This window comes from Lethenteron reissneri, chromosome 44 (assembly GCF_015708825.2).
Source record: "Lethenteron reissneri isolate LAM-NWPU_2019-01 chromosome 44, ASM1570882v1, whole genome shotgun sequence".
NCBI classification, from domain to species: domain Eukaryota; kingdom Metazoa; phylum Chordata; class Hyperoartia; order Petromyzontiformes; family Petromyzontidae; genus Lethenteron; species Lethenteron reissneri.
The window spans coordinates 9,347,006-9,370,994 of NC_083822.1; the positions used below are offsets into that span (position 1 = coordinate 9,347,006).

General features: G+C 53.2%; 2 protein-coding genes across 3 annotated transcripts; both read left to right on the forward strand.

The window, feature by feature from the left end:
• Nucleotides 1–1,948: 1,948 nt before the first annotated feature.
• On the forward strand, nucleotides 1,949–13,535 carry LOC133353554 (differentially expressed in FDCP 6-like). 2 transcript variants are annotated; one of them, XM_061569876.1, is made up of 6 exons: nucleotides 1,949–2,563; nucleotides 5,815–5,844; nucleotides 10,552–10,629; nucleotides 12,255–12,281; nucleotides 12,986–13,069; nucleotides 13,395–13,535. In XM_061569876.1, exons 1-6 carry the CDS (start codon nucleotides 2,495–2,497, stop codon nucleotides 13,518–13,520), a joined length of 414 nt encoding a protein of 137 aa, XP_061425860.1. In that variant the 5' UTR covers nucleotides 1,949–2,494; the 3' UTR covers nucleotides 13,521–13,535. The 2 variants fall into 2 exon arrangements, with proteins under 2 accessions (XP_061425860.1, XP_061425861.1); XM_061569877.1 differs by lacking the exon at nucleotides 5,815–5,844.
• A 534-nt stretch (nucleotides 13,536–14,069) lies between these two features.
• LOC133353450 (uncharacterized) lies at nucleotides 14,070–22,689 on the forward strand. The gene is made up of 7 exons (XM_061569713.1): nucleotides 14,070–14,109; nucleotides 14,304–14,675; nucleotides 16,556–16,654; nucleotides 16,891–17,006; nucleotides 18,266–18,468; nucleotides 19,008–19,040; nucleotides 20,083–22,689. Exons 1-5 carry the CDS (start codon nucleotides 14,070–14,072, stop codon nucleotides 18,437–18,439), a joined length of 801 nt encoding a protein of 266 aa, XP_061425697.1. The 3' UTR covers nucleotides 18,440–18,468; nucleotides 19,008–19,040; nucleotides 20,083–22,689.
• Nucleotides 22,690–23,989: the final 1,300 nt, after the last annotated feature.

Below are 23,989 nucleotides of genomic sequence, written 5' to 3' on the forward strand. Positions count from 1 at the left end.
GAGAGGGTGCACGCAGGACCGGTTCACAAATTCCCATGCCACTGATGGTAGCCGTGGTCGGGAATTACGCTCAAACGTAGCTGGGGATTTTGGTAACGCAGTGCGCTCACCACTTCGCTGCCCCCCCCCCCCGGGACCTTTGGGAAGAAAGCGACACTCGGCCAACAACATTTGATAATGGGCGAGGGTTTTTTTTTCTTAAACCAAAAAAAATCCCGATACGTTTCGCGCGCGAACAAAGTTCACTGATCGTGCGTGGTGCGCGCACGTGCGTGGTGCGCGCACGTGCGAAATGAAATAGACGCCTTCTTGGTTCTTTCGGTAAAGTCATGTATGGTGTGCTGGCTTAAATATACGCTCCAAGCTTGGTGGTGTTTCATTCTTTACCTGAGGACGGCTGCTTGCTTTGTGGCCGAAAGGTCGTGAGAATTATTTTATTATGTTTTATTTTTATTATTTTATTACTTCCCTTCTACGTGACTTTACCGAAAGAACCAAGAAGATGAATCCCTGCAGTCATGAAAGCTTTAAATCGAAATAGACGCCGCCACACTCACACCCTTCTTCTCTGTCGCGTTTGCGAACCGAGCAAAGCATCCCCCCCACACCCTCCCCCACACCCTCCCCATGTGGCGTGTATCCACGTTGCGGTGCTGCTGGGACTTCGAGACCGCAAATCACGTTTAATTGGCAGACGAGAAACGCACGCTGGTCTCTATTTTTGGTATAAATGTTTTAATTTAAACAGGCAAATGTGCAGCCCTGTAAGCGCTTGCTCGCGCCACTGCTCACGTGATCGAGCGAGATGTGGAGAGGCCTGCTCAGAGGGTATTTTGGCCTACTCTTCCACGCTGGCCGGACGTCTCGGAAGAGGTGGGAGTCAACCACGTGGTGCCCCATCGCAGGCGACCTGACGTTTGATGAACTCCGGTAAACCCAATCTAGATTTGAAATTTTCGTGACTGCAGGGATTCATACTCTTTGGTTCTTTCGGTAAAGTCACGTAGGTATAAAATAAATCAAATCACCACGTTTCGGGCGCAACACAAGCGTCCGTCATCAGGTGAGACAGCCACAGCAAGAAACTTCAGCAATGGTTTCTTGCTGTGGTTGTCCCACCTGATGACGGACGCTTGTGTTGCGCCCGAAACGTCGTGATTTAATTTAGTTTATTTTATACCTACGTGACTTTACCGAAAGAACCAAAGACTCCCGTAAAACATTTCGACTTCTGGGTGGAGGACATGGGGTGGGGGTCGGTGGGTGGATTTAAGAAACTTGGCCCCGTTCTATTCGCCGGCAGCTGGAGTCTAACCCGGCCGGCTCACCATGGCCACCACTTTGGCAGCGTCCAAAAGATAGAGAGAGATAAAGATTTTTTAAAGAAACCCCTCCTGAAATCGCGACTCTTGCTGTCGAGCATATTCCGAAACAAAATGCAGATCGTCATGAAACAAAAACGAACATGTGCGCACGAAGGTAATTGGTTTATTTCTGATTGAACGACAATTCATACTGACACCGTGACATTACCTCGTGACAGCCCCCCCTCCTCCTCCTCTACCCCGCCCCCCCGAGGATCGCCTCCGCTTTGTTTCACGAGAGATCGGGACGCGTGATCATATTCACAAGACCAAGCAGCGATAACTCGAGGGATTTAGTTGTGCGACGCCCAGAGCGACGAGGGCGAGAGTCGTCACCGATATGACTTCATGCAAGAAAAACCGGCACGACTGGATCTCCGAGCCGAGCAGCAATTTGCTCATTATGGCGTCTGTCCGTGGATGCATCGGGGTGGGTGGGTGAGGAGGGGTGGAGGGGGTGAGGAGGGGTACGGGAGGGGAAGAGAGGCGATTGGGGGCGAATTGGTGATGGGGGAGCTGGAGGATTGGGGGTGGGGGGGGGGATTGAAAGGGGGAGTTGGGGGGAGGAGCGATGACACAAAAGCGCTTGCCGCTGCCCCACAGCGCTCACAGTTGAGGCGACACCGAGGTCGTCAATCCGAACCGGCGGTGGAGGGGGGAGTGTGAACGGACGGACGTGGTTAGTAATAATATCGACGCTCGCGCGTACGCGCTGCGGAGGACGAGGGTTCGGCTGACAACAGCGATCTCGCTCTGATCATCGGGCTGCTTTGGTGGTGGTGGTGGTGGTGAGCAACTCCCGACGACGCTCGGGTTTCAGTTCGGCGTCGTTTCGTCTTGAGAGGAAGGGGCGAGGAAGAAGCGAGGAAGAAGCAGAAGGCGGAGGAGGAGACGCGCGAGGTGGAACGGAAGAGCAAGAGGCGAGGTGCGACGCCTGCGAGTGAAACCAGAGCCACTGTGCCCCACGCGCCGATATATATAGAGAGGAGGAGAAGAAGACACACTCTCGTACTGTATAGGGAGGGGGGTATTCGATATCGGGCCGTGACGCTCGCTCCCTCGCTCTCGGATAACCTCGGCGTCCTGCGACTCGAGCAAAGCAAGGACAGAGACCGACCGCACCGTGCACCATGACTGACATCCTCTCCCTGCCGGATCTCCATTTAGAGGGCTACCTGGAGAAGCAGAGGGAGAAACTGGTGAGTAGATGGATGGAGTGGGGTGGTAGGTGGGTGAGCGGGGGTTGATGTGGGTGTGTGTTTTTAGTGAGCGAGTAGGTGGACGAGGGGTGATGGGTGGTGAGCAGGTGAGTGAAATGTGTGCGTGCGTTGATAGTCGGGTGCGTCGGTGAGTGAGTGAATTGGTGGGTGGGTAGACGAGTGCATGGCCGAGTAGGTGGGAGGTTGAAATGAGTGAAACGGTGGATGGGGGCCAAGGACCTTCAACGGAACCATCACGGAACCCGCAGCGTGGACGGCGCGTGCGGTGCGATGCGGTTGGGGTGGGCAGGTGTGTAATACGAGAAGAGGCGTTGGGGCATGGAGGCGGTTCTACTTGAAGACACGAGTGGTTTGGCTGTGTGATGCTGGAAGGATGACTGCGTGGCCGAATAAGGCTTTTGTTACGGCTGTGTGGCGATGTGGTTGTGCAATGCCGCACATGCTTATTGGTGCTGTGTATTCCTAAATCGTTACGGCTGTCGGAGAGCCATTAAGAAGGTGATGTTATCGGGATGCTTGTGCGGTGCTCTACAATTCTGTCGGGACTGGCTGTGCATTGCTGTGTGATGCTAGCGGCATGGCTTTACTGGTCTGGGGGGATGTGGGCTATTGTTCCTACAGCGACGCGCTCTATATGGCGAGTGCTCGTGCAGGGTTCACTGCGTAACGCTGTCGGTGTGGCTGCGTGGGGGGGGGGGGGGTCCTCTCTGTGCCTTGTGAAGCGAGGAGACCTCGCGCACAATCCCCCACGCGTCGCGATCAACGTCGCTGCCTCGTGCATCCCCATTCATCCGTCGCTCGAGAGCTCGCGTGGCGTGTATGGTGTGTGTGTGGGGGGGTGTGGGGAGGGGGGTGTGTGTGTGGGGGGGTGGGTGTGTGGGGGGGTGTGTTTTTGGTGCGTGGTTTGTATAGTGTGTGTACGTGTTGGCGTGGTACGTGCTGTGTATGGTGTGTGAGATGGGAGGGTTGTGATACGGTGGTGTGTGTGTGTGGGTGCGTGTAGTGGTGTGTGTGTGTGCGGGGAGTGGTAGTTGTAGTGGTTAGCGCACGGCGCTACAAACCCGGCGACCCGAGTTCAATTCCCGCTCACAATCAACACCAGTGACAATTATCTAAACCGGTCCTGGGCCTCGCCTAGGTCGACCCAGCCTTAAATGAGTACGCGGTTCGGTGTGGAGTCAACATCGCCACTGGGGAGACAAAGGCGGCCGGACGTGGCGCTGCCCACCCACCCCCTCGTGTATTGTTCCAGCCTTCATAGGTGCTCGCTAACAGCACTTGCCCCTACAGTCTGTTAAGGCTACACGGGGGGGGGTCCTTTGTCTATTGTGGTTACGTCGTGTGGGATGACGGCGGGGTGTGGGGTTCGTGCGGTGGGCTGAGCGGCTGTTGTGGGTTTTTTAAGGGAGCGGTGGCGCAGCGGTTAGCACACCGCGCTCCGATGCCGGCCAACAGCGGCGAGGGCGGCGAGTGTGCGAACCGGTCTCGGGGGGGATTGGGACCCTCTTCGGTCGACTCGGCCTCAAATGGGTACCTGGTACGTTGCGTCAACGTCGGCGCTGCGAGGCGCAAGTGGCACCACCACGTGGCGCGTGCCTTTTAAAAATATCTGTTGACGAAAAGCAATTGCGCCTCCCCCATGCCCCACGGGGGGGGGGGGGGCATCTTCGTCTTGCTGTACCCTTGTGTGATGCGACGGCGCGTGTCGCAATTCGTGCCCCGAGTCGCAGGCGGCGTGCGCGGTCATGCGCGCCCCCCCCCCCCCCGCGTGGAGCGCACGCGGTGGTGGGGGGGGGGGGGTCTACGCGGTGCGCGTAGACCCCCCCCCCACCCCCCGCGTGGAGCGCACGCGGTGGTGGGGGGGGGGTCTACGCGGTGCGCGTAGACCCCCCCCCACCCCTCGCGTGGAGCGCACGCGGTGGGGGGGGAGGGTCCACGCGCACCGCGTGCTTAGCCTGTCGCATGCGTGTGTGTGTGTGCCTGTTATACAACAAATAAGACAGCCCCCCCCCCCCCCCCCCCCCCACCGTATAGCCTTAACATACTGTAGGGGTAAGTTCTGTTAGCGAGCAGCACCTATGAAGGTCAGCACGGCACACGGAGGGGGTGGGTGGCCAGCACCACGCCCGGCCGACTTTGTCTCCCTAGTGGCGATGTTTACACAGCGCACTGGGTACTCGTTTTGAGGCCGAGTCGACCTAGGGAAGGCCCAGGACCGGTTCAGATACTCGTCACTGATGTTGGCCGTGAGCGGGAATGGAACCCAATTTTTGGCGAAGGTTCGAATCCCAGGCGAGGTTTTGTCCTGTGGTTATAGTTTGGGTGAGGTTGTTTGGGTTAGGTGAAGGAAGGTTTGGGGTTAGCATTAGGAAGGGATTGGTTTGGTGTTGTGCCAGGAAGCGTAGCGTGGTTCACAAGAGCCCCCCCCCCCCCCCGGTTGCAAGGAATACATTTGGGGCCCTCGCTGTAGACTGGCACCTAGCCCCCGGTGCAATCTCAGCAGCTACACACTCTAACTATGCCACTGGGTTGGGGTTAGGGAGAGTTTGGGTTGGTGCTGGGGTTTGGATTGTGGTTGGGGAGTTTTGGGGTTTTAGTGTTTTTAAAATTGAGGTTCACATTACGTGTTAAAGTTTAATATCCATGTTTGAGCAAGGTGTTAATGGATGATGTAGTTTGGATGAGGGTTGGTGTCAGGGGTTTGAGGTGAGAACGAGGAATTGATTGGGGGGATAATATTTGTGTTAGGTTTGGGATAGTTATTGATTAGAGGAGCTAGGATTGCAATGAAGGTCGGGGTTAGCGTTGGTGAGGGTGAAGAGTGGAGTGGTCCCTGCACTGCGCTATCACTCCGTCCTGAGTTCAATTCCAGGCAATGGCTAACATCGGTGGCAAGTGATATCTAAACCGGTTGGTTCTTGGCTCTCCTTCCACCAGCACTGACCAGCTTGCTAAAGTGTGGTCAAACAACCCTCACGACTCACACGGCGCGTGGAGACCTTCATCCAGCCATGGATTGACAATGGCCTATAGATTAGATAAGGGGCAGGGTTTGGATGGGGGGGGGGGTGACATTTGGATAAGAGATTCTGCTTGGTGTCAGGGCTAGGGAGGGGAACTGCGTGACCGCGTGCCCCACGTATATTCACAGAGGTGTATACGAACACCTGGTAATCTTTGTGGTTTGTTGTCGTTTTATCCTTTTGCCCATCTTTGTGTTTTTCCTACAGCAAAGCCGTTTAAATTACCTCGTGTCTCGGGTAGGTACCCCATTTGTCCAGCTGCCCGTGCCATGCGCGTGTGTGTGCTCGTACCACGCTTGTGTGTGCGTGCGTGCGCTTGTGTGCCGTGTGTCACGTGGCCTCCTCAAACGAGTACCTGGTGTGGTGTGTAGTAAACATCGCCACAGGGTCTGGGCGTGGTGCTGTCCACCCACAAACCCTCGTGTACCATGCCGGCCTTGAAGTGCTCTCGATGGCACTTGCTCCAAAACCCTGTCAAGGCTATATGGGTGACCTTCGTCTTTCTGCCACACGCTTCACCGAAAGGGAATAGAAGGGATTAAGAAATGTCTATTAAACACATTTTATTTTTCGATTTAAAGCTTTCGTGACTGCAGGGATTCATCTTCTTGGTTCTTTCGGTAAAGTCACGTAGAAGGGAAATAATATAATGTTTTATTTTTATTATTTTATTATTTCCCTTCTACGTGACTTTACCAAAAGAACCAAGAAGAAAAAAACATTTTAGTTTAGCCATTAACGCCTCATTTTAATCTACAGTATGTTTTTCCCATCAGTCTCCTGCTACATTGGGTGCCTGCCACGGTGGACGGGATGTTAACTCCCTCGCCTGGTATTCAGGGGTTCCGTGGGTTCGATCCCGACCCTGGTTCCTGTATATTCGGAGTTTGCCTGTTCTCCCCGTGGTCGCGTGGATGTTTCTCCCGGGTCCTCCGGTTTTTCCCTCCACACTTAGAAATACGCGTTGAGAGTATTTGGCTGCTAGACATTTCCACGTACTAAGCCACTAAATTGAGCTATTATGTGTGGCCAGGTCGCTTCTGCAAAAGAGCTATATAGCGCGGGGGTGGGCCTTACCTGGTAAAATAAAAAAAATAATTTTTATTTTACATACCCTCTAGCGGGGCTCTCTAGAGCTCCCTCGAGTGGAAGGCCCCTTCCTTGGTGAGGAGTTTGAGTGCGTGGGGGTTTCTCCAGGCATCCGTGCTCCTACCAAAACACACCATTTTTATCTCAGAAAAAAACACGTGAAAATAGGCAGACATTACATGGCAGGACACGCCTGAAAAATATTATTTTTTAGTTTGTTTTTATCATCGGTACATTTTCTTGAGTAAATTGTACCCTCCCATTGACGGTATTTCCCGCACCTCCGATTAGCACGGTTGGCTACATACGGCGTGAAAGAAGTTCAGCGTGCGCATAAAATAAAGGTATTTGACGACTTGACGAAAACAAAGCGTGACACGACACCGAGCGTGATTGATGCATTTGCAGATTATATTTGGTGGCGATGCTGCTGCTGCTGCTATTGCCTTGGCAGTGGTGTATGCGGGCAGTGGTGTATGCGAGCACAACTAACCCAAAAAAAAACCCAACCTCGATGCTTTCGTCAACAACAAGACTCTGGCCTTTAAAGGAAATGTTAATACACGAGGCGACGTTTCGGGCAATTGCCCTTCATCACGGCACATGGCGCTTCACTGGTCCGCTGTCATGTGCTATGCAGAAGGGTGTAATGTATTTTTTCCTTTTCATGCCGCAGTGTTATTAATAGATTTATTCTGCGTTTTTTTTCTTCTTAAATAATTGCAGCGCCACAGCCGTTCGTGCTGTGTGCATGTCTGACGTGACGCTATCGCCAACGCTCGCGCCCTGTGATTTACCGCACCACCCCCGCTGCCCTCCCCCGATTTGAAAGGGGGAATCCTAATCAAGGCGCGCACACCACACGCACCGCATGTTTGTTATGCCACTGATAATTATACTTCTCGAGTCATCCTCCTGCCCGTGGCTGTTCCGTGTGCGGGCCTGGGTCCATGGTGGCCCTGAGCGGGTGTCAAACCGGCAAGGCTGGATTCGGTGGGTCGGATGCCAGGATGGCTAAAGCCGGAGCTGTGTGACTGACTGTGTGTGTGGGGAGCGGTAGTGTAGCGGTTAGCGCGCTGCGCTACGAACCCGGCGACCCGAGTTCGATTCCCGCTCACGGCCAACACCAGTGACGATTATCTGAACCGGTCCCGGGCCTCCCCTAGGTCGACTCAGCCTAAAATGAGTACCTGGTGCGATGTGTAAACATCGCTGCTAGGGAGACAAAGGCGGCCGGGCGTGGTGTTGGCCACCCACCCCCTCGTGTGCCGTGCCGGCCTTCATAGGTGCTCACTAACAGCACTTGCCCCTACAGTCTGTTAAGGCTATACGGGGGATCTTTATCTTTGTGTGTGTATATGTGTGTAGCTGAGGGGTGTCACAACACCTGCTGAGGTGGGAGAGAGAAATATAGAGATGGACCATCAGACACGCGCACAATCGTGAACACAGAATCACGGAGACAAAGAGATACAGAGGGACAAAGACGGACGGAGCTAAGCGGAGTGGCGGGTTTGACTGCTGGCTCATAATAGACTGGAGATTATTTTCTGAAGAATGCCGTTCTACCAAAACAAACTTCAAATACATTTGTCGTGACTATCTCAGAGACGATAAGACTTGGAGGCACTTCTTTATTAACAAGCACCATCGGGGCTAACGCTCTGAATAATTAGGCCGTCTATTGCCGGCAACGTTACTCAGGCCAGTCGGTAGGCCGCCTGACTGGTGGCTCCCCGAGATGGTAGGGACGACGGTGAGGAAAAGAACGGTGAAGACGACGAGAAAAAATTAACCCGTAAAAACAAAGTTTTTCACTATAAATCCTTTATACGCGTGGCGGCTAGAGTCCTCTCGTCCTCTGGCTTGAGATGGCTGCCACCTATGGGTCAGATGATTGCTTGCCACCATTAAGCAATTGGTACTTACATATAAAAAAAAAATCCTAAAAAGTGTAAAATTTTAGAAAAAAAAATTCACGAAAATTAATTGTCACGCACAACGAGTCTGTGCAAAATGTCAGCTCGATTGGATCACGGGAAGTGGGTAAATAAACGACCGAAAGATTTGCACGGTCGTAAGCGCGCAAGCAAGCAAGTGAACTTAATATAAAGGATTTAAAAAGGACTTTAGCAGCACAACAGCAGTCCCGAGGTCCCCCACAGGGGGCCCCTCTTCCACCGTCTGCGTGGCCTCGCTCCGGTCACGCCCCCTTTCTGGAACCTACCGGCGGGTTTCTGGTGGGCCCCTTCCGTGACCTTTCCCCTAGATCCCCCTCTCGTGTATATCCTGGCCTGCTGACGTCAGGGCTTCAGTACCCCGCAGATCCCCTTTTCTGCCAGCAGCCAGTGCTATGCCACTACACATATATGCTTTGCTGTTGATTACAGTAAAAGAACCCCGAATTTGTTTATGTATGTATTTGTCATCTTCGCATTTGTAGTACGAGGTGACTTGAACAGCAACGATCCCAATGATGGGACATTGGGAAACGCACACTGGACAACCCGCAGCATTTAATTTGCCTAAATTAGGCCTTCTGTTGAGACCTATGCAGATTAAGTGGATGAGTACATTTTTAAAATAAATCTGTCTATTAAAAGGTTCAAGGTTTGGCTAATTGCGAGGTGAAGATTTTGTATAATTGAAAAACCCCAGTGGTGATGATTTTACAAACCGCACCAGGTACTCATTTGAGGCTGTGTCGACCGAGGGCAGGCGCAGGACCAGTTCAAATAATCGTCACGTGGTTTTGTTTCTAAGGTGGGAATCGAACTCTGTTCGCTGGGTTTGTAAGCGCAGCACGCCAACCGCTCCACTACCCTTCACGTATATACACACACACACCTAGCATGGGTTATACTAACACACTTATAATGTAGGCCATACAATTTGTTTCCAGCAAGTCCCTCAAATGAGGAAGTTAGTCGTGGTGATGCAAGAGGAACATCCAAAGCACCTGCATGGCCCCAGGTATGCGCTACCCTCCTACTGTGCGCAGAGGTATGCGAAGCATGCAACCCGAGTTCGATTCACCGGACAAGGCCAACGTCCGTGGCAAGTGATGACCTGAACCAAGTCTGTCAGCGAGTCGGCCTCTGGGTTGATTCAGCCGGCCCTTGACGAGCATCTCTTGCGGGGGCCGTGATTGTCCGCACTAGGTGAGACAAAGGCGGCCTGGTGTGATGATGGACCACTGCTATCTATACCCAGTGCGCCGCGCCGGCCTTGACGAGCACGCTCACGCAACAAAACTTGCCCAAACAGTCTGTAGGGCGGCACTGTGTGTGTGTGTGTATTTTGAGTGGACATTTATAACCACATGGCATCATCATCATCCAGTGGATGTCATGTGTCAGTGTTGCAAGTGGCAACATTTTGAATGACGGTCAGTTCCGGGGTTCCTTTCTGATCACAAATGACCAAATCCATCCAGGCATGCTCCAGATTTCTCACCAGACCCCGTAAGATCCCCGAAACTAAAACAGGATTGAGCCTGGATAGATCGTTAGATGGGTGCGTGACCGCCGCACACAAACCGGTTGCTATAGGCTGCTGCGGGCCTGCTTCCATGTCCCCGACATCCACACTCCCCGCTTTCACCAGCTCGCATGAACCAGCGTGGTGAAGTATGGTCAAATAACCCGCATGACCCATCTTATGGGGTGGTGTGGGGCACTTGTCCATGACTGGATTGGCAAGAAAGAGGCTGAACAGGTTCATATTCACAGGCTCTGATGTGACCGGCACAATAGGAGTATGGATGGTGTTGCTGCTGGTGATTGTCACAGTTATCGGATCGCTTACCCGTATGTGTGGACCTTGTCCCCCCCTTCCCTCCCCCTCTGACCTCAGCGTTTCCACTGGCGGCGCTACTGGTTCGTGCTGAGGAACAGCTCGTTGTGTTACTACCCCAGCAGAGACAGCCCCATGGTGAGTGAACACAACAACACCAAAGACAACGATTCCCCCCGTATAGCCTAAACAGACCAGTTGTGGCAAGTGCTGTTCGCGAGCACCTAATGAAGGCCGGCACGGGCATACGAAGGGGTGGGTGGCCAACGCCACGTTTGACCGCCTTTTTCTCCCCAGCGGCGATGTTTTTACACACCGCACCAGCTACTCCTTTCAGGCTGAGTCGATCTAGGGCGGAGGCCCAGGACCTGATAATCATCAGTTCGTAGCGCAGTGCGCTAACCACTACACTACTGCTCCCCACAACCACTATCACCAACAACAACACTATCAACAACAGCACCAACTTACACAAAGAAAGAACGAACACCACCACCACCACTACCAATATTAATTCCACCGCCATCATCATTAATAACACCACCATTGCTTCAGAGATCTCTAAACTGTGTTCTGGCTACTTCAGCCAAATTAAATGACTGCTATGAAAAATGAGACTGAACCCTTTCTGGCAATAAAACAGGAGTCGTGTTCAGATGTTTAAACGCCAAATAGAGAAACCTTTTGCGAGAAATCAAATCTACATTAACCACGCACAGTCCTTGCAGTGAGCATGCAAACAAAAGATGCTCTGATAATATATGGGCATTGTCTTTGAAACTGATTGACCTATACCACCAGCGACTGCCTTTTCTATGGCTTCGTCTCACCAATGTCAGACCAGAGAACCAACGCCAAAACGCGAACAGTACAAGGGCAATGCCACACGCATCGGAGCATTTATAGCTCGCGGTGAGCAGCTAGAGGCTACCTTTTTGTTGTGACCGCTACCAGTGGCCGCTTGGCTCGGCGATTACGGTTCGGGTCAAACGGGAGGAAAAATACTCTTAGTTTTTTCGGTAAAGTCACATAGGTAAAAAATTGAAATAAAAATAAAAGAATAAAAAATCACGACGTTTCAGAGGCAACACAAGTCTCCGTCATCAGGTGGGACCGTCACAGCCAGATTTGCTATATCAAATCTGGCTGTGACGGTCCCACCTGATGACGGAGACTTGTGTTGCCTCCGAAACGTCGTGCTTTTTTATTATTTTATTTTTATTAATTTTAATTTAAACATTTTACCTACGTGACTTTACCGAAAAAACTACGAGTGTGAATCCTTGCAGTCACGAAAGCTTCAAATCTGGGAGGAATAATGTTGGTGACCAGTTGACTCGTTCGAGTTGGGGGGGGGGGGGTGGTGGTTTGCTCGCTGCGCCATTTGGCGAGTTGCACCCCCCCCCCCCTAATACCCCGCCTCCCTCTCCCACGTTAGAACATGCCGCTTCGTTCCCTTCTCCGTCGCTGCCCCCCCCTTGCCCTTGGCGCTCGCTGCTGCAGTTCCCAGTCCCAGTACCGGCGGGGCACTGCAGCTTTGCAGGCGTTGCCTCTGCAGGCTCCGCTCGAGGGGGGGGGGGGGGTGCGGTCGCTCAGTGAGCCAACACGATGCAGCTCACGTCCCCTTGTTCACGTGCCTGGTGGTGACAAGGACGACGATGTGATGTGATTTATTACTCCGGCAATTAATCTCCTCGTTCTGCCACCCCTGCCCATTTTTCCAACCCCCCCCCCCCCATCCACCCTCTCTCACCTCCCTTCAGCCCCGAGGGAGAGTGGACGTTCATTCGGTAAGTGGTGTGTGTGTGAGAGCTCGCGCATGTGTCTGTGTGGGACGGGAGCCCGCCGTGCGTTCGCGCGCTTGCACCGTAGAGGCGGCGCCGGCCATGGTGGTTGCGTCAACGTCACCACACACCGGCCTTGCAGGCCAGCGGCCGCTAACCGGTTCAATCTCCCGGCGTGGCAGGCGAAGCCCTGCGCACAGCGCTCTGTCCCCTTCCCCCCGCCAGCCCCGTCCGCCCGGCAGTGGTGTAAATGGGTACAGCCACAGCCAGTCGATGGGGATGCCGCACGTGGTGGGGTGAGCTGTGGGTATTCTCCTGTCACACCTGACGGGATCACTATCGTGGGGGCACGTCTGCCAGCAGTAAGCGTGAGCGAGACATTTCAGGGCCGTACCTATTTGACCTTTTAACTGAACGAGAGCAAAAGTAGCACCCCGGTGACTTGGGCCTGCCGCCGTGTGGTGTGTACCCTTTTGCGTGTGCCGAATCGGTGCATTCATTTATCGCTGTGATTCGATTGCTGATTCCTGACTTTCGAGAATTGTAGATCGATTCATTAAAAAAACGATTACCCGATTCTTGGCCACCACGAGTGGCGAGGCAAGGTCAAGCTACTTGTAAATTGGACCCATCGCTGGTTGCCGGCGATGCCAAGGGACCGTGCTCTGGGAGCTTTGTTCTGATCCGGACGCTGGTTCCGTGCCGTGCAGGTGCAGTCGGTGCGGGAACTCAACACGCTGAACCGCGAGCACGTGTTTCAGGTGGTGCTCAGCTCTGGCAAGGTCATCATCTTGGTACGAGAGGGACACCACCTTCGACTGTGTCATCGCCATCATCATCGACATCATTATCGACATCACAGCCGTCATCACGACATCACGCCTATCATCGTCATCGTTAAACCTGTCATCATCATCATACCTGTTATCATCACCGCACCATTATTACTATCACACGTGTCATCACCATTGCGCCATCCTCGTACCGTCACCTTTGCGTCACCCCAATCGCATTACATCATCACCTTGTGTGTGTGTGTGCGTTTGATGGCAACGATTACCGCGAGGTGTGTTTACGAAAACGATGACGAGGGCGTCTCTCCGTGTGCCGTGCGTGCAGGCCGCCGCGTCGGGTGAGCAGCGCGCTGTCTGGATCCAGTTCCTGTGGAAATGCATGCAGCTGCCAGGGCCTGGCCGCAGCGTGTCGGCGTGCGCCTGGTACGTACGCGGCAGCGGCGGTTCGTAGCGGCGGTGCGTGCGTGTGTATTCGTAATTACTTTTTTTTGGGGGGTTAGATCGCATAAGCGTAAATGTGTCATTTGCCCCACCGCCACCCAACACAGCCCAATTTAGTTACTACTTCGGCACCCACCGATGTGTTGGAGAGTAAATACAAAACATTTACAATTTGAGAAAACCATGAAGTTGGTAATTACAACCAGCTTCATCGGGCGATTTTTGCCAGAATTGTACGGGATGTTGAACTTAATTCGCACTGTACGTAGCTAACCGTGCTCATCAGAGGTGCGTAGCAGCCAGGACTCATTCTAGACACAAACATGGCACCCTCCCGGCTGTATCGTTTCACCCGTTGCCTGTACGAACGAGTGAGTGGAATAATGAGAAATAGAAAATAGAGGTGAAAGGGCATCGGCGGTGGGGAACCAGTGGTACGAAGTATCGTCGACCAAAGCGAGACTGAGACGTTATGGTCTTGTGGTGCGCAATGAGGGGGGGAATCGTTGCAAACGGAGTGTTACAAACCGAGATTACAGGAACATGGGGAAGAGCGGAGATGAGCTGGAGAGACGGGGACTTGACCAGTTGCCGCCGGAGTGAGAGGTGGAGGAAGGAGACCGGGCCAACTGAATCGGAATCCGAATATTTAATTCATACTGGAGGAATCCGATGAGCCATGAAGCTTTTTGTCACAGCGGGGGAGCCCTAAGCAGGAGGGGGTAGGAGCGCCGCCTGTACGGACCGAGGATCAAACGGACGCGCGGCTCTCGCGTGCCCCCCCCCCCCCCAGGCACTGACATCCCAGAGCTCCTGGAGAAGGCCACGAGGCTGCGGGAGGAGGAGGAGGAGCGCGGCCTGGAGAAGAGCCTCTCGGAGCGCACGGCCGGAGGCTCCTGCCGATCCTCGGGCATCGAGTCCGGAGACGGCGGAGGGCGCGGCTCGGCGGGCCTGGTCAGATCCGCCACCGCCCCGGCCGTCACCCCCGGCAGCGCCCGACGCGACGCGCGTTTGTCGGGAATGAAGTCGTCAGGCGGCCGGTGTCGCTCACGCGGCTCGCGCGTCGGTGTGACGGTCACGCAGAGCCTGGCCGACGTGCTGTCCTTCATCAAGCCCGGGTACCGCTGCAGCGGCGCCTCCTCCTCCTCCACCGCCTCGTCTGACAGTAGGTGCCATCAGCGTCGTCGCCGCCATTTCGCATCATCACGATCGTCATCACGATCGTTGTCACCATCGTTTATTGGCGACATCGTCATCGGTGCTAACCCCCACTGTTGACATGAGCATCTCGTAGCAATGAACAATGAAGCAGCAACAACAACAACATCGTCATCGTCGGCGCTGTTATTCCTCGGCATCGTTTTGTGGTCACCATTCGTGCAGCTGTCATCATCATGGTCATCGTAAACAGTAACAATGTAACTATCATCATGATCACCATCATCCTCGCCATCGTCAAAATGTTCTTCGTCATCACAATGAACTTTATCGTCAACATCACCATTGATACGCCCCTGATAATTATTGACATTGTAGCAGTCATTGTGATTGCTACAATGTAAGTTATGATCGTCATTGTCAGCAGCACGCTCTATCGTAGATGAGGACCATCATTCGGCATCGATATCACCATCATCATTGCATCGTTACTAATATCGTCGTCATCGCTAAATAGTATCTAAATTATGATGACCATCAACATTCTTCACAGGAATGTTTCACCGTAATGACGATGCTAATGTCAGAATCGTCATTTACCTAATTTTGTCCTTAAAATACGCATGCACACTCGCGCACAGATATGCGCACTCCCTTGTGCTCACCACACCATTCCACTCGCTCAGAATCTTCCGCACTCGCGCTCTCTCACTCAAACTCATGCTCACTGATTGGCATACTTCCCCCCTCAATCGCCCTCTTACACACTCGCCCACTCTACTTGCTCATGCTTACATGCACTCTTACACTCGCACACACTCTTACACATTTTACACTCCCCCACTTACACTCTTACTCGCTCGCTCTCTCACGCTCGCTCTCTCACGCTCGCTCTCTCACGCTCGCTCTCTCACGCTCGCTCTCTCACGCTCGCTCTCTCACGCTCGCTCTCTCACGCTCGCTCTCTCACGCTCGCTCTCTCACGCTCGCTCTCTCTCGCTCGCTCTCTCACGCTCGCTCGCTCTCTCTCTCACGCTCGCTCGCTCTCTCTCGCTCGCTCGCTCTCTCTCTCACGCTCGCTCTCTCTCTCACGCTCGCTCGCTCTCTCTCTCACGCTCGCTCGCTCTCCGCTCTCTCTCACGCTCGCTCGCTCTCTCTCTCTCTCACGCTCGCTCGCTCTCTCTCTCTCACGCTCGCTCGCTCTCTCTCTCACGCTCGCTCGCTCTCTCTCTCACGCTCGCTCGCTCTCTCTCTCACGCTCGCTCGCTCTCTCTCTACGCTCGCTCGCTCTCTCTCTCACGCTCGCTCGCTCTCTCTCTCACGCTCGCTCGCTCTCTCTCACGCTCGCTCGCTCTCTCTCTCACGCTCGCTCGCTCTCTCTCTCACGCTCGCTCGCTCTCTCTCTCACGCTCGCTCGCTCGCTCTCTCACGCTCGCGCGCTCTCTCTCACGCTCGCTCGCTCTCTCTCACGCTCGCTCGCTCTCTTCTCACGCTCGCTCGCTCTCTCTCTCACGCTCGCTCGCTCTCTCTCTCACGCTCGCTCGCTCTCTCTCTCACGCTCGCTCGCTCTCTCTCACGCTCGCTCGCTCTCTCTCTCTCGCTCGCTCGCTCTCTCTCTCACGCTCGCTCGCTCTCTCACACTCGCTCGCTCTCTCACACTCGCTCGCTCTCTCACACTCGCTCGCTCTCTCACACTCGCTCGCTCTCTCACACTCGCTCGCTCTCTCTCTCACACTCGCTCACTCTCTCTCTCACACTCGCTCACTCTCTCTCTCACACTCGCTCACTCTCTCTCTCACACTCGCTCACTCTCTCTCTCACACTCGCTCACTCTCTCTCTCACACTCACTCACTCTCATGCACTCTCTCGCTCTCTCTCGCTCACAGGTGACTCTCAGACGAAGAGAGACAGCCTGGACTCTGGACTCTCGGACATGGCGGAGCAGGGCTCTGAGGGGCTGACTCTCGGCAGTCGGGGAGCAAAAGGTACCGGGCCTCTTTCCCCTCCTCGCCTCGGCAGAAGAGTTGCCCCCCAAACAACAATACATTTTAAAAATCGCGCACGCGTTCCGTTGCGTTCGTCGGCAGGCGTCACCTTGTTCCGTGTCCGCTGCGCTAACGTTCCGTGGGTACTGCGTGTGTGGAGATCCGTCGTGTGCGTCGCGTGCATCGCGTGACCGCGTTCCATGCGCCGGCGCTGGCTGCTCGCGCTCTCTCTTCAGACGCCGCGTGGGAGCGGCCAGGACAGCCTCCTGGAGGCGCCCAGGGAGCCGAGACGCGCAGGCCGAGGAGGAGACGCACGGACAGATTCACGCGGCACCTCGCTCCGGCACCGCAGGTACGAGGCGGCGCGGCGCGGGAGGGGGCACTGCCTGTGCAGGTGGACAGGTGCACAGGTGGACAGGTGAACAGGTGGACTAGGTAGACATATTGGGGAGATAAGCAGACATGTAAACAGGTGACGGATGGATAGACAGTATTACTGTCTGTGTCCATCTCTCAAGGTAGGGGCGACTCTTTATTAGATGTGTGATTGTGCATCGATTCATCAGTTAATATTGATTTGTACACTTCTGATAAATGCGTAAAATTCTGTGTGAGAAGCGATTTTTATGCTTTTATTGAATATTCTTTGCCGAGGATCTATAAAATGGAGGAGTGTCATACGAGGTTGGCTCAGGCGAACCCCACCTCCCCCCCCCCCCCTCCAGTGTCTGGGTAGATTCATCTTCACAACACAGTGGCAAAAGAAAGATCCTCGCATCATACTATGACTCCCCCAAACTGTGATGAGCCTTTAACATTTCGAGGGTGGTAGAGAATCAACGATTTCACCGCGTAAGGTTTTTCACGGTTGCGCCGTATGGCTCTCTACTCCGATCGAGTTTTTGCGAGTTTGTTGCCCGGCGCGAGATGTCCGTTTCGCTCCAACGTGCGCCGAGAGCTTCGTCACGAGCGTGAAATTGAGGAAACCGAAGAAGCTCGACCCCCGGCAGAACGGGCCCCCCCCCCCCCACCGCACGACCCCGGGCGCCAGAGCGGGCTCGCTCGCCTGGCGAACGGAGAGTTGACGTCTTATTGGTTCTTTCGGTAAAGTCACGTAGAATGGAAATGATAAAATAGTACAAATAAAACATAATAAAATAATTCTCACGACGTTTCGGCCACAACGCAAGCAGCCGTCCTCAGGTGGATAACAGGTCTGTCGAGTAGACAGAATCTGAATGACACACCCCAGGCTTGGAGCGACTATTTAAGCTGGGATGGAGGGGGGAGAAGAGCGCCTTGACAAAATAATTTGCATATCAAGAGTAATTTAGCATATTCATGGCAAATGCAGATATGCGATTAGTACTACTTGTGAAATGCGTAGGAGGTTTGGTGGGGGGTTTAATGTCATTATGCCCGTGCATTATGCAGGATTAGCAGCATCAAAGGGAGGGGATAGGGGTAACATTTATAAAGGGAAGGAATGTTACTAGTATGTAGCTGCAGTAACTAAACCACCACGTAAACAACTATAGTATAAACTACATAGTATCATCAGTATACTAAATATACAAGAGTTGACGCTCGCGCTCTGCGTGTGTTCGCCAGCGCCGGGCTGCGTGGAGACGGACGGCAGCAGCGGGACGCTCTGCGCCACCACGGACGCCGAGGCCGCGAGCGGGGCCCCCGCCTCCCTGGGCGGGGGGGAGGTCCCTGACCCCCCCGAGGGGGTCTCCGTCGACGCAGCCTGGGGTCACGGCTGCGAGGTCATCGTGGGGTTGAACGCGAGGGATTCGCGCGACCTGGAAGAGGTCAGTGGCGTTCGTCGTACTGCGTCGTACAGATAATTGTAAACGTCAGCTTTCAGGTCGCCAGCGTTTTGAATCGTAATTAGTTGAATTTGGTTTTGATCGTGTTGTCTCAATTTTTTTATTTAACCTCTCCACCACCTGGCACGTCATGGGAAAATGTGATCATTGATTTGATTTTTTTTGCAAAACTGGAGCAGGTGGAGGAACGTTGTAAAGCGAGCAAAATTTTGACACTTTTGTTGTCGTAACAAAAGTTTATTGAAGGTCTTTAATGATCCGATGAGATCCTGTACATGATTAATGTGATTAAATATAGATCGGCTGTAGCTGACCACATAGGCTGGTACGGAGTTGGTTGCAGGCAGTCCGCGCTCTGAACCGTTGATTCAGCGTCGCGGGCGATCGTGTAACGATGTCTCCCGCCTCTCCCGGGCGTCGCCAAGACTCCCGTCAAGTGCAGTCGCCGCTATAAAAATTGGTCGCCGTGTCGCGTCGCGATGAATCTCACCGAGGTGTTGTGCTTGCTGCTTACCCTGTAGGTGCTGTGCGAGGCGATGAAGTAGCGAGGACAGGTCAGTGGCTGTCGATCCCCGTTGCTCCTCTCTCATGCTTGCGGCTTGTGGTGGTGGTGGTGGTGCTGGTGCTGCTGCTGGTTGTGGTCGCTACAGTGGTGGTGAAGTTGGGTAGCGGTGGTTGTTGTGGCGGTAGTGTAGCGGTTAGCATGCTGCGCTACGAACCCGGCAACTCGAGTTAGATTCCCGCACGCGGCCAACGCCAGTGACGATTATCTGATCCGGTCCTGGGCCTCCACGAGGTGTGTGTGTGTATATATATATATATGCATCTCCCCGGTGTGTAGTGTGCACTCGAATCGCATCTTATCCATGGAGGCAATTGTATAAAACTATTATATGGGTCTTTCTTTATTCGTTTTGTATAAAATTAATAAAGATGGGTGGGCATGAAAGGCTTGACGCTGGGGAGCAGACCTGAAGCGACCAGGGTTTGAGTTTGGTGAACTCTGCATTTCGTTTGCATTAAGTTTACTGCGGTGGAACTTGGGATGGATTTGTCAATTCCTTGCATTTCGGTGCATGCAGCTTTGCAATCGAGCATGCGCGTACGCACGCACGAGGGGGGGGGGGATGATGGGAATGTCTGTGTCCTGACATAGGAGGAGAGGTCCGTGACAAGCGAGCAAAAGGTCCCGTTAACAGACAAATAATTATTTCAGGCTGGGATAAAACATTTGGGAGATCTCTGACGATAATGACAATGGTGATGAACACCAATCGCACTGCACCCTTAAAGGGACCCTGTGAGAGAGACTGCAACAACTTCACAAAGGGACACTCCTCCCTCTACTATCCGTGTCAGGATATAGAGATCCCCCGCCCCGCCCGCCCCCGTGGCTTCGTAGGTGCCAATGCGTCACCACGTGTGTTTTATATGCATGTATATTGAACTTTCGCATCGTACGTAGCCTGTAACCGCTGCTTGAGATGGCGGTCGCATTTGGACGCCATGCCAACTGCCACGTCACGTGGTAATAGGAGAGACGGCTGGGTCTACTTGTGCTTGTGCTCATTGCTGCTGTGTTCTTCACTTCTGCAGGCCTGGGACAGCTTCCTGTGGTGCCACGAGGTGACGGCTTCACCGGTACCACCGCCACCATCTTCTGGCGCCCTCGCTGTTCATCACGACGCTTCGTACGGCTACGGTGGACTTGATGGTGTTTTTTTCTATTAAACTGGTTTTAATCGCCCGGGATGGACAACGTGAAGCGGGGATGTGGACGCGAGCGAGTGAGCGGCACTTCACGGCGAAGATGGAACAATCCCCGCGCCCACGTTGTGTCTCGATCCTGCAAGTGGTCTCTTTTTTTATTTTTTTGGAACGTACCGGTGACCGAGACACAAACCATGATGGCGGAGACGAGATTGGACAACGTGGACAGTAGTCGGTCATTTCAATCCATGACTTTTTGTTTTTACGAAATAATTATTTTAAAACAAATTCACAAACGGTGTTGATACATTTTTAATCGGAGACTCTTGTTTTTAAGTTTTTTTTTATAGTTGAAACAAGAGAAAGGAGCTGTGATTTTATAAAATGTTCGTGCCAGAGTGGCCAGTGTTCACCAAACGAGGCATGGACGCTGTCGGAGAAATTAATGTATGCCCGGCACACCACACCCAGTATACCTCCCGTTGTGGCTGCGGCTATACACGTGACATCAATACCCCACCTACTCAAGTCTTCCAGCAACTTGGAAAATATTTTCCACAAACCGGCACACCACATCCAGTTGTACCTCCTCGCTATGGCAGTGCGGGTACGACTGGTCACGTGCCACAGGCTCCAGTCTACTAGTGACCCGGGAAAATAATTCATTGAGAGATGTAAAGCCCTGGACGCCATTGACTGAACACAAACTGTGCTTTCTGAGTCCTGAATGTCGACCGCTGGAATGAAGAAAGTGTTTATGGTGTGGGGGAATTTTAGGGGATTTTTTTAGTTTTTGGTCGTTATGCAGTACGGTAAACTTGTTAATGATGTTTCGGGTTGGTGGGTGGGTGGGTGGGTGGTGGGGGGGGGATGACTTCTTTCAAACCAGAGCTTCGAAAAAAATCTGTTACGCTCCCTTTCCTCTTCCTGCAACTTGCGGCGCCGCCGTATGAGGGTTTCGTTTTTGTGCGATTTCACTTGCCTGCGGCGAACCTACTCCTACCAAAAAATGTGCTGGACTATGCGGTTGGAAATCACTGTACATGGTGCGTTCGGACGTGGGACAATATTGTGTGTGCGTGCGCAGTGCATGCGCTGCACTGAGAATGGCAGTGTGGTTTTGCTTTGTGCGCACCCTTTGTTTTTTTGGACCGCATTTACCGTGTAAGGGGGGGGCGGGGACCCGTGTGTCACTCTTCCTAAAGCCATATTCCTCTGCCGTGGGTTTTCACTGCGGTGGTTCGTCACTCCAGGTTTTAAAGGGAATGCAGAGGCCGCCCCCAGTGTTCCAGCCAGGCTGGCTCGTGTGTGGAGGGGTGGACACCTGGGCAGTGGTTTCTATCACATTGGGAAGCCCCACACAGACTGAAATGGAGACCCATAGAAGCTCACAGATCCCACCCCGACAGCCTTCACACACTGTTAGCAAGAACCTGTGAAGGCTGGCACAGCACACGAGGTGGTGGGTGGCCAGCACGATTCATTCTCGGCCGCCTTTGTCTCCCTAGCGGTGATGTTTACACACTGCACCAGGTACTAATTTAAGACGGTCGGCCTAGGGCAGTGGTGCTTAACCTTTACTGCAGCCTTACATCCCTTTGGTTCTCAATCGTAAACACAAATATATATAATATTAATACATAGGGATTTGATGAAACAAAGTAGTTGTTGTTCTTATGTGCTCGTGCTTAATTTGTGTTTTCGATTATTTACCTTCTAACAAAATCTGGACACGTCTCACACTCCCAGAAAGGGCATCTCTGCACCCCAGGTTAAGAACCACTGCTCTAGGGGATACCAAGGACCGGTTCGGATAATCGCCATTGCTGGCCACGAGTGGAAATCGATCCCGGTCGCCAGGTTCGGAACGCGACGTGCTCACCACTGCAACTACCGCTCCCCGCTAGAGTCGCACGCGGACCCACAGAGATCCATACTCGCACAAATCTAGAGCCATACACAGTATTCAAATCTCGAGCCATAGACTGGCACATGTACCACCCATCGGCTCCGTCGTTGAACACGGAGAGCCACAGACGTGTGCACGCAGCTTCCCATGGGGAACCGGTCTGACCCGAGCCCAGCACTTGGGGCATCGTCGTCATCATCATCGCCACCGAACGTTGCCTTTTGCGTGTCACTTGTCAATGAATCCACGCGCGCCGTGGTGTTATCAACTTGAGAGTGGAAGCCACGAGGTGGCGTTTTTTGTAGCCTCCTCAACCCTGGAGCCAACGAACCAGCAGCTCCCACTGCATGATTAAATGTGTTTCATGATAAAGAAAAAAAAATGCTGTGCCTGTATTTTGTAATCAAAGTTTTTATTGTATTAACTTATTATGCAGCCTTGTATGGGACTATTTCTCTTTCGCCGTGAACAAGGTTGTGAACATGACGAGGGCCCATGCGACGGAATTGTGACGCGTGGTCTACTTTCACATGGACGAATCTCGTGATTTCAAACGAAACCCTCCAATAAACTGGAAACGAAAACGTCTCGTGATGGGGGTTAAAAAAATTGATGACGCCGGGTCTAGGATTGTCATCGAGGTTTTATTTCGGACGGAGCTGTCCGGGGCTGAGCTCTGGAAATGGACACGGGTCCATGGAGGGGGTGGGAGAAGTGGGGGAGGGGGGGATCGATTTAATTGAAAACACAAGTCCTGGGTTGTCAAGGTGTCATCGGTCCTCGTTCCATCGCCTCCAACAGCACGTTCATCGCCGGTCTCGTATTCATGCGTCATCAATCGCGTTCGTGTCTCCGCCCATCTCTCTGTTATGCTTGTGGGTGGGAGAGGAGTGCGTGTGGAGCGATGATTGGGGGGGGGGGGGGGTAGTGGCGAGTGTTTCGTCTCGCTGATCTCTGATCAATATCGGGCACGTGGTTGAGGCTGCTCGTTCTCCGTTTCACCTCGCGGCGGTAGTGACGACGATCAGACGATAGGTGAGACCACGGACAGGTGAGGGCTGGCGAGTTGAGCGGGGAGGGGGGTGATGGGTGTTGACAGGTTGACGGTGCTGACAGGTGTGTCGATATAGGTGAGTTGGGACATCTGTGAGTGGCTTGGCAAGTGGGTGGTATGATTGGTGACAGGTGAGAGGTTAAACAATGGAGTGGGCTAATTGGCCATAATAGGGACGGGTAAGCCGACTGACAGGTGAGATAGTTATTTAGCGAGAGGGCATGCGGCGGAGAGTGCGAGCAGGCTAACAGGTGAGCGGGTTAACATGAGAGGCTTGACAGGTCAGCTGGTACAATCTTAATTTGAAGCTTTCGTGACTGCAGGAATCCATACTCTTTGGTTATTTCGGTAAAGTCACGAAGGTAGAAAAATTATAGATCACGACGTTTCGATGGCAACACAAGCAATCGTCATCAGGTGGGACAACCACAGCAAAAAACAAGTTTTTTTCTTTTCGGTAAAGTCGCGTAGAAAAAACTACAGTTTTTCTTGCAGTTTTTCTTGCAGTTTTTTCTTGCTGTGGTTGTCCCACCTGATGACGATTGCTTGTGTTGCGATCGAAACGTCGTGATCTATTATTTTTCTACCTACGTGAACTTTGCCGAGAGAACCAAAGAGTATAGGGAAGCTGGTAGCTGAGGGTGCAGTCAGGCGAGCGCGCGAACAGGTGAGCGCTTGGACTCGGGCGAAATCGATTGCAGTGAGCAGCCGCACAGGTGAGCAGACTAACAGCTTTGAGAAGCGTGACAGGTGAGCGCTCGGAGTGGCCCAGCGACAGCGCCTTCGCTGCTCGTTGCCGAGAAAGAGGGTCGCGGTTCGCGCCCCAAGGG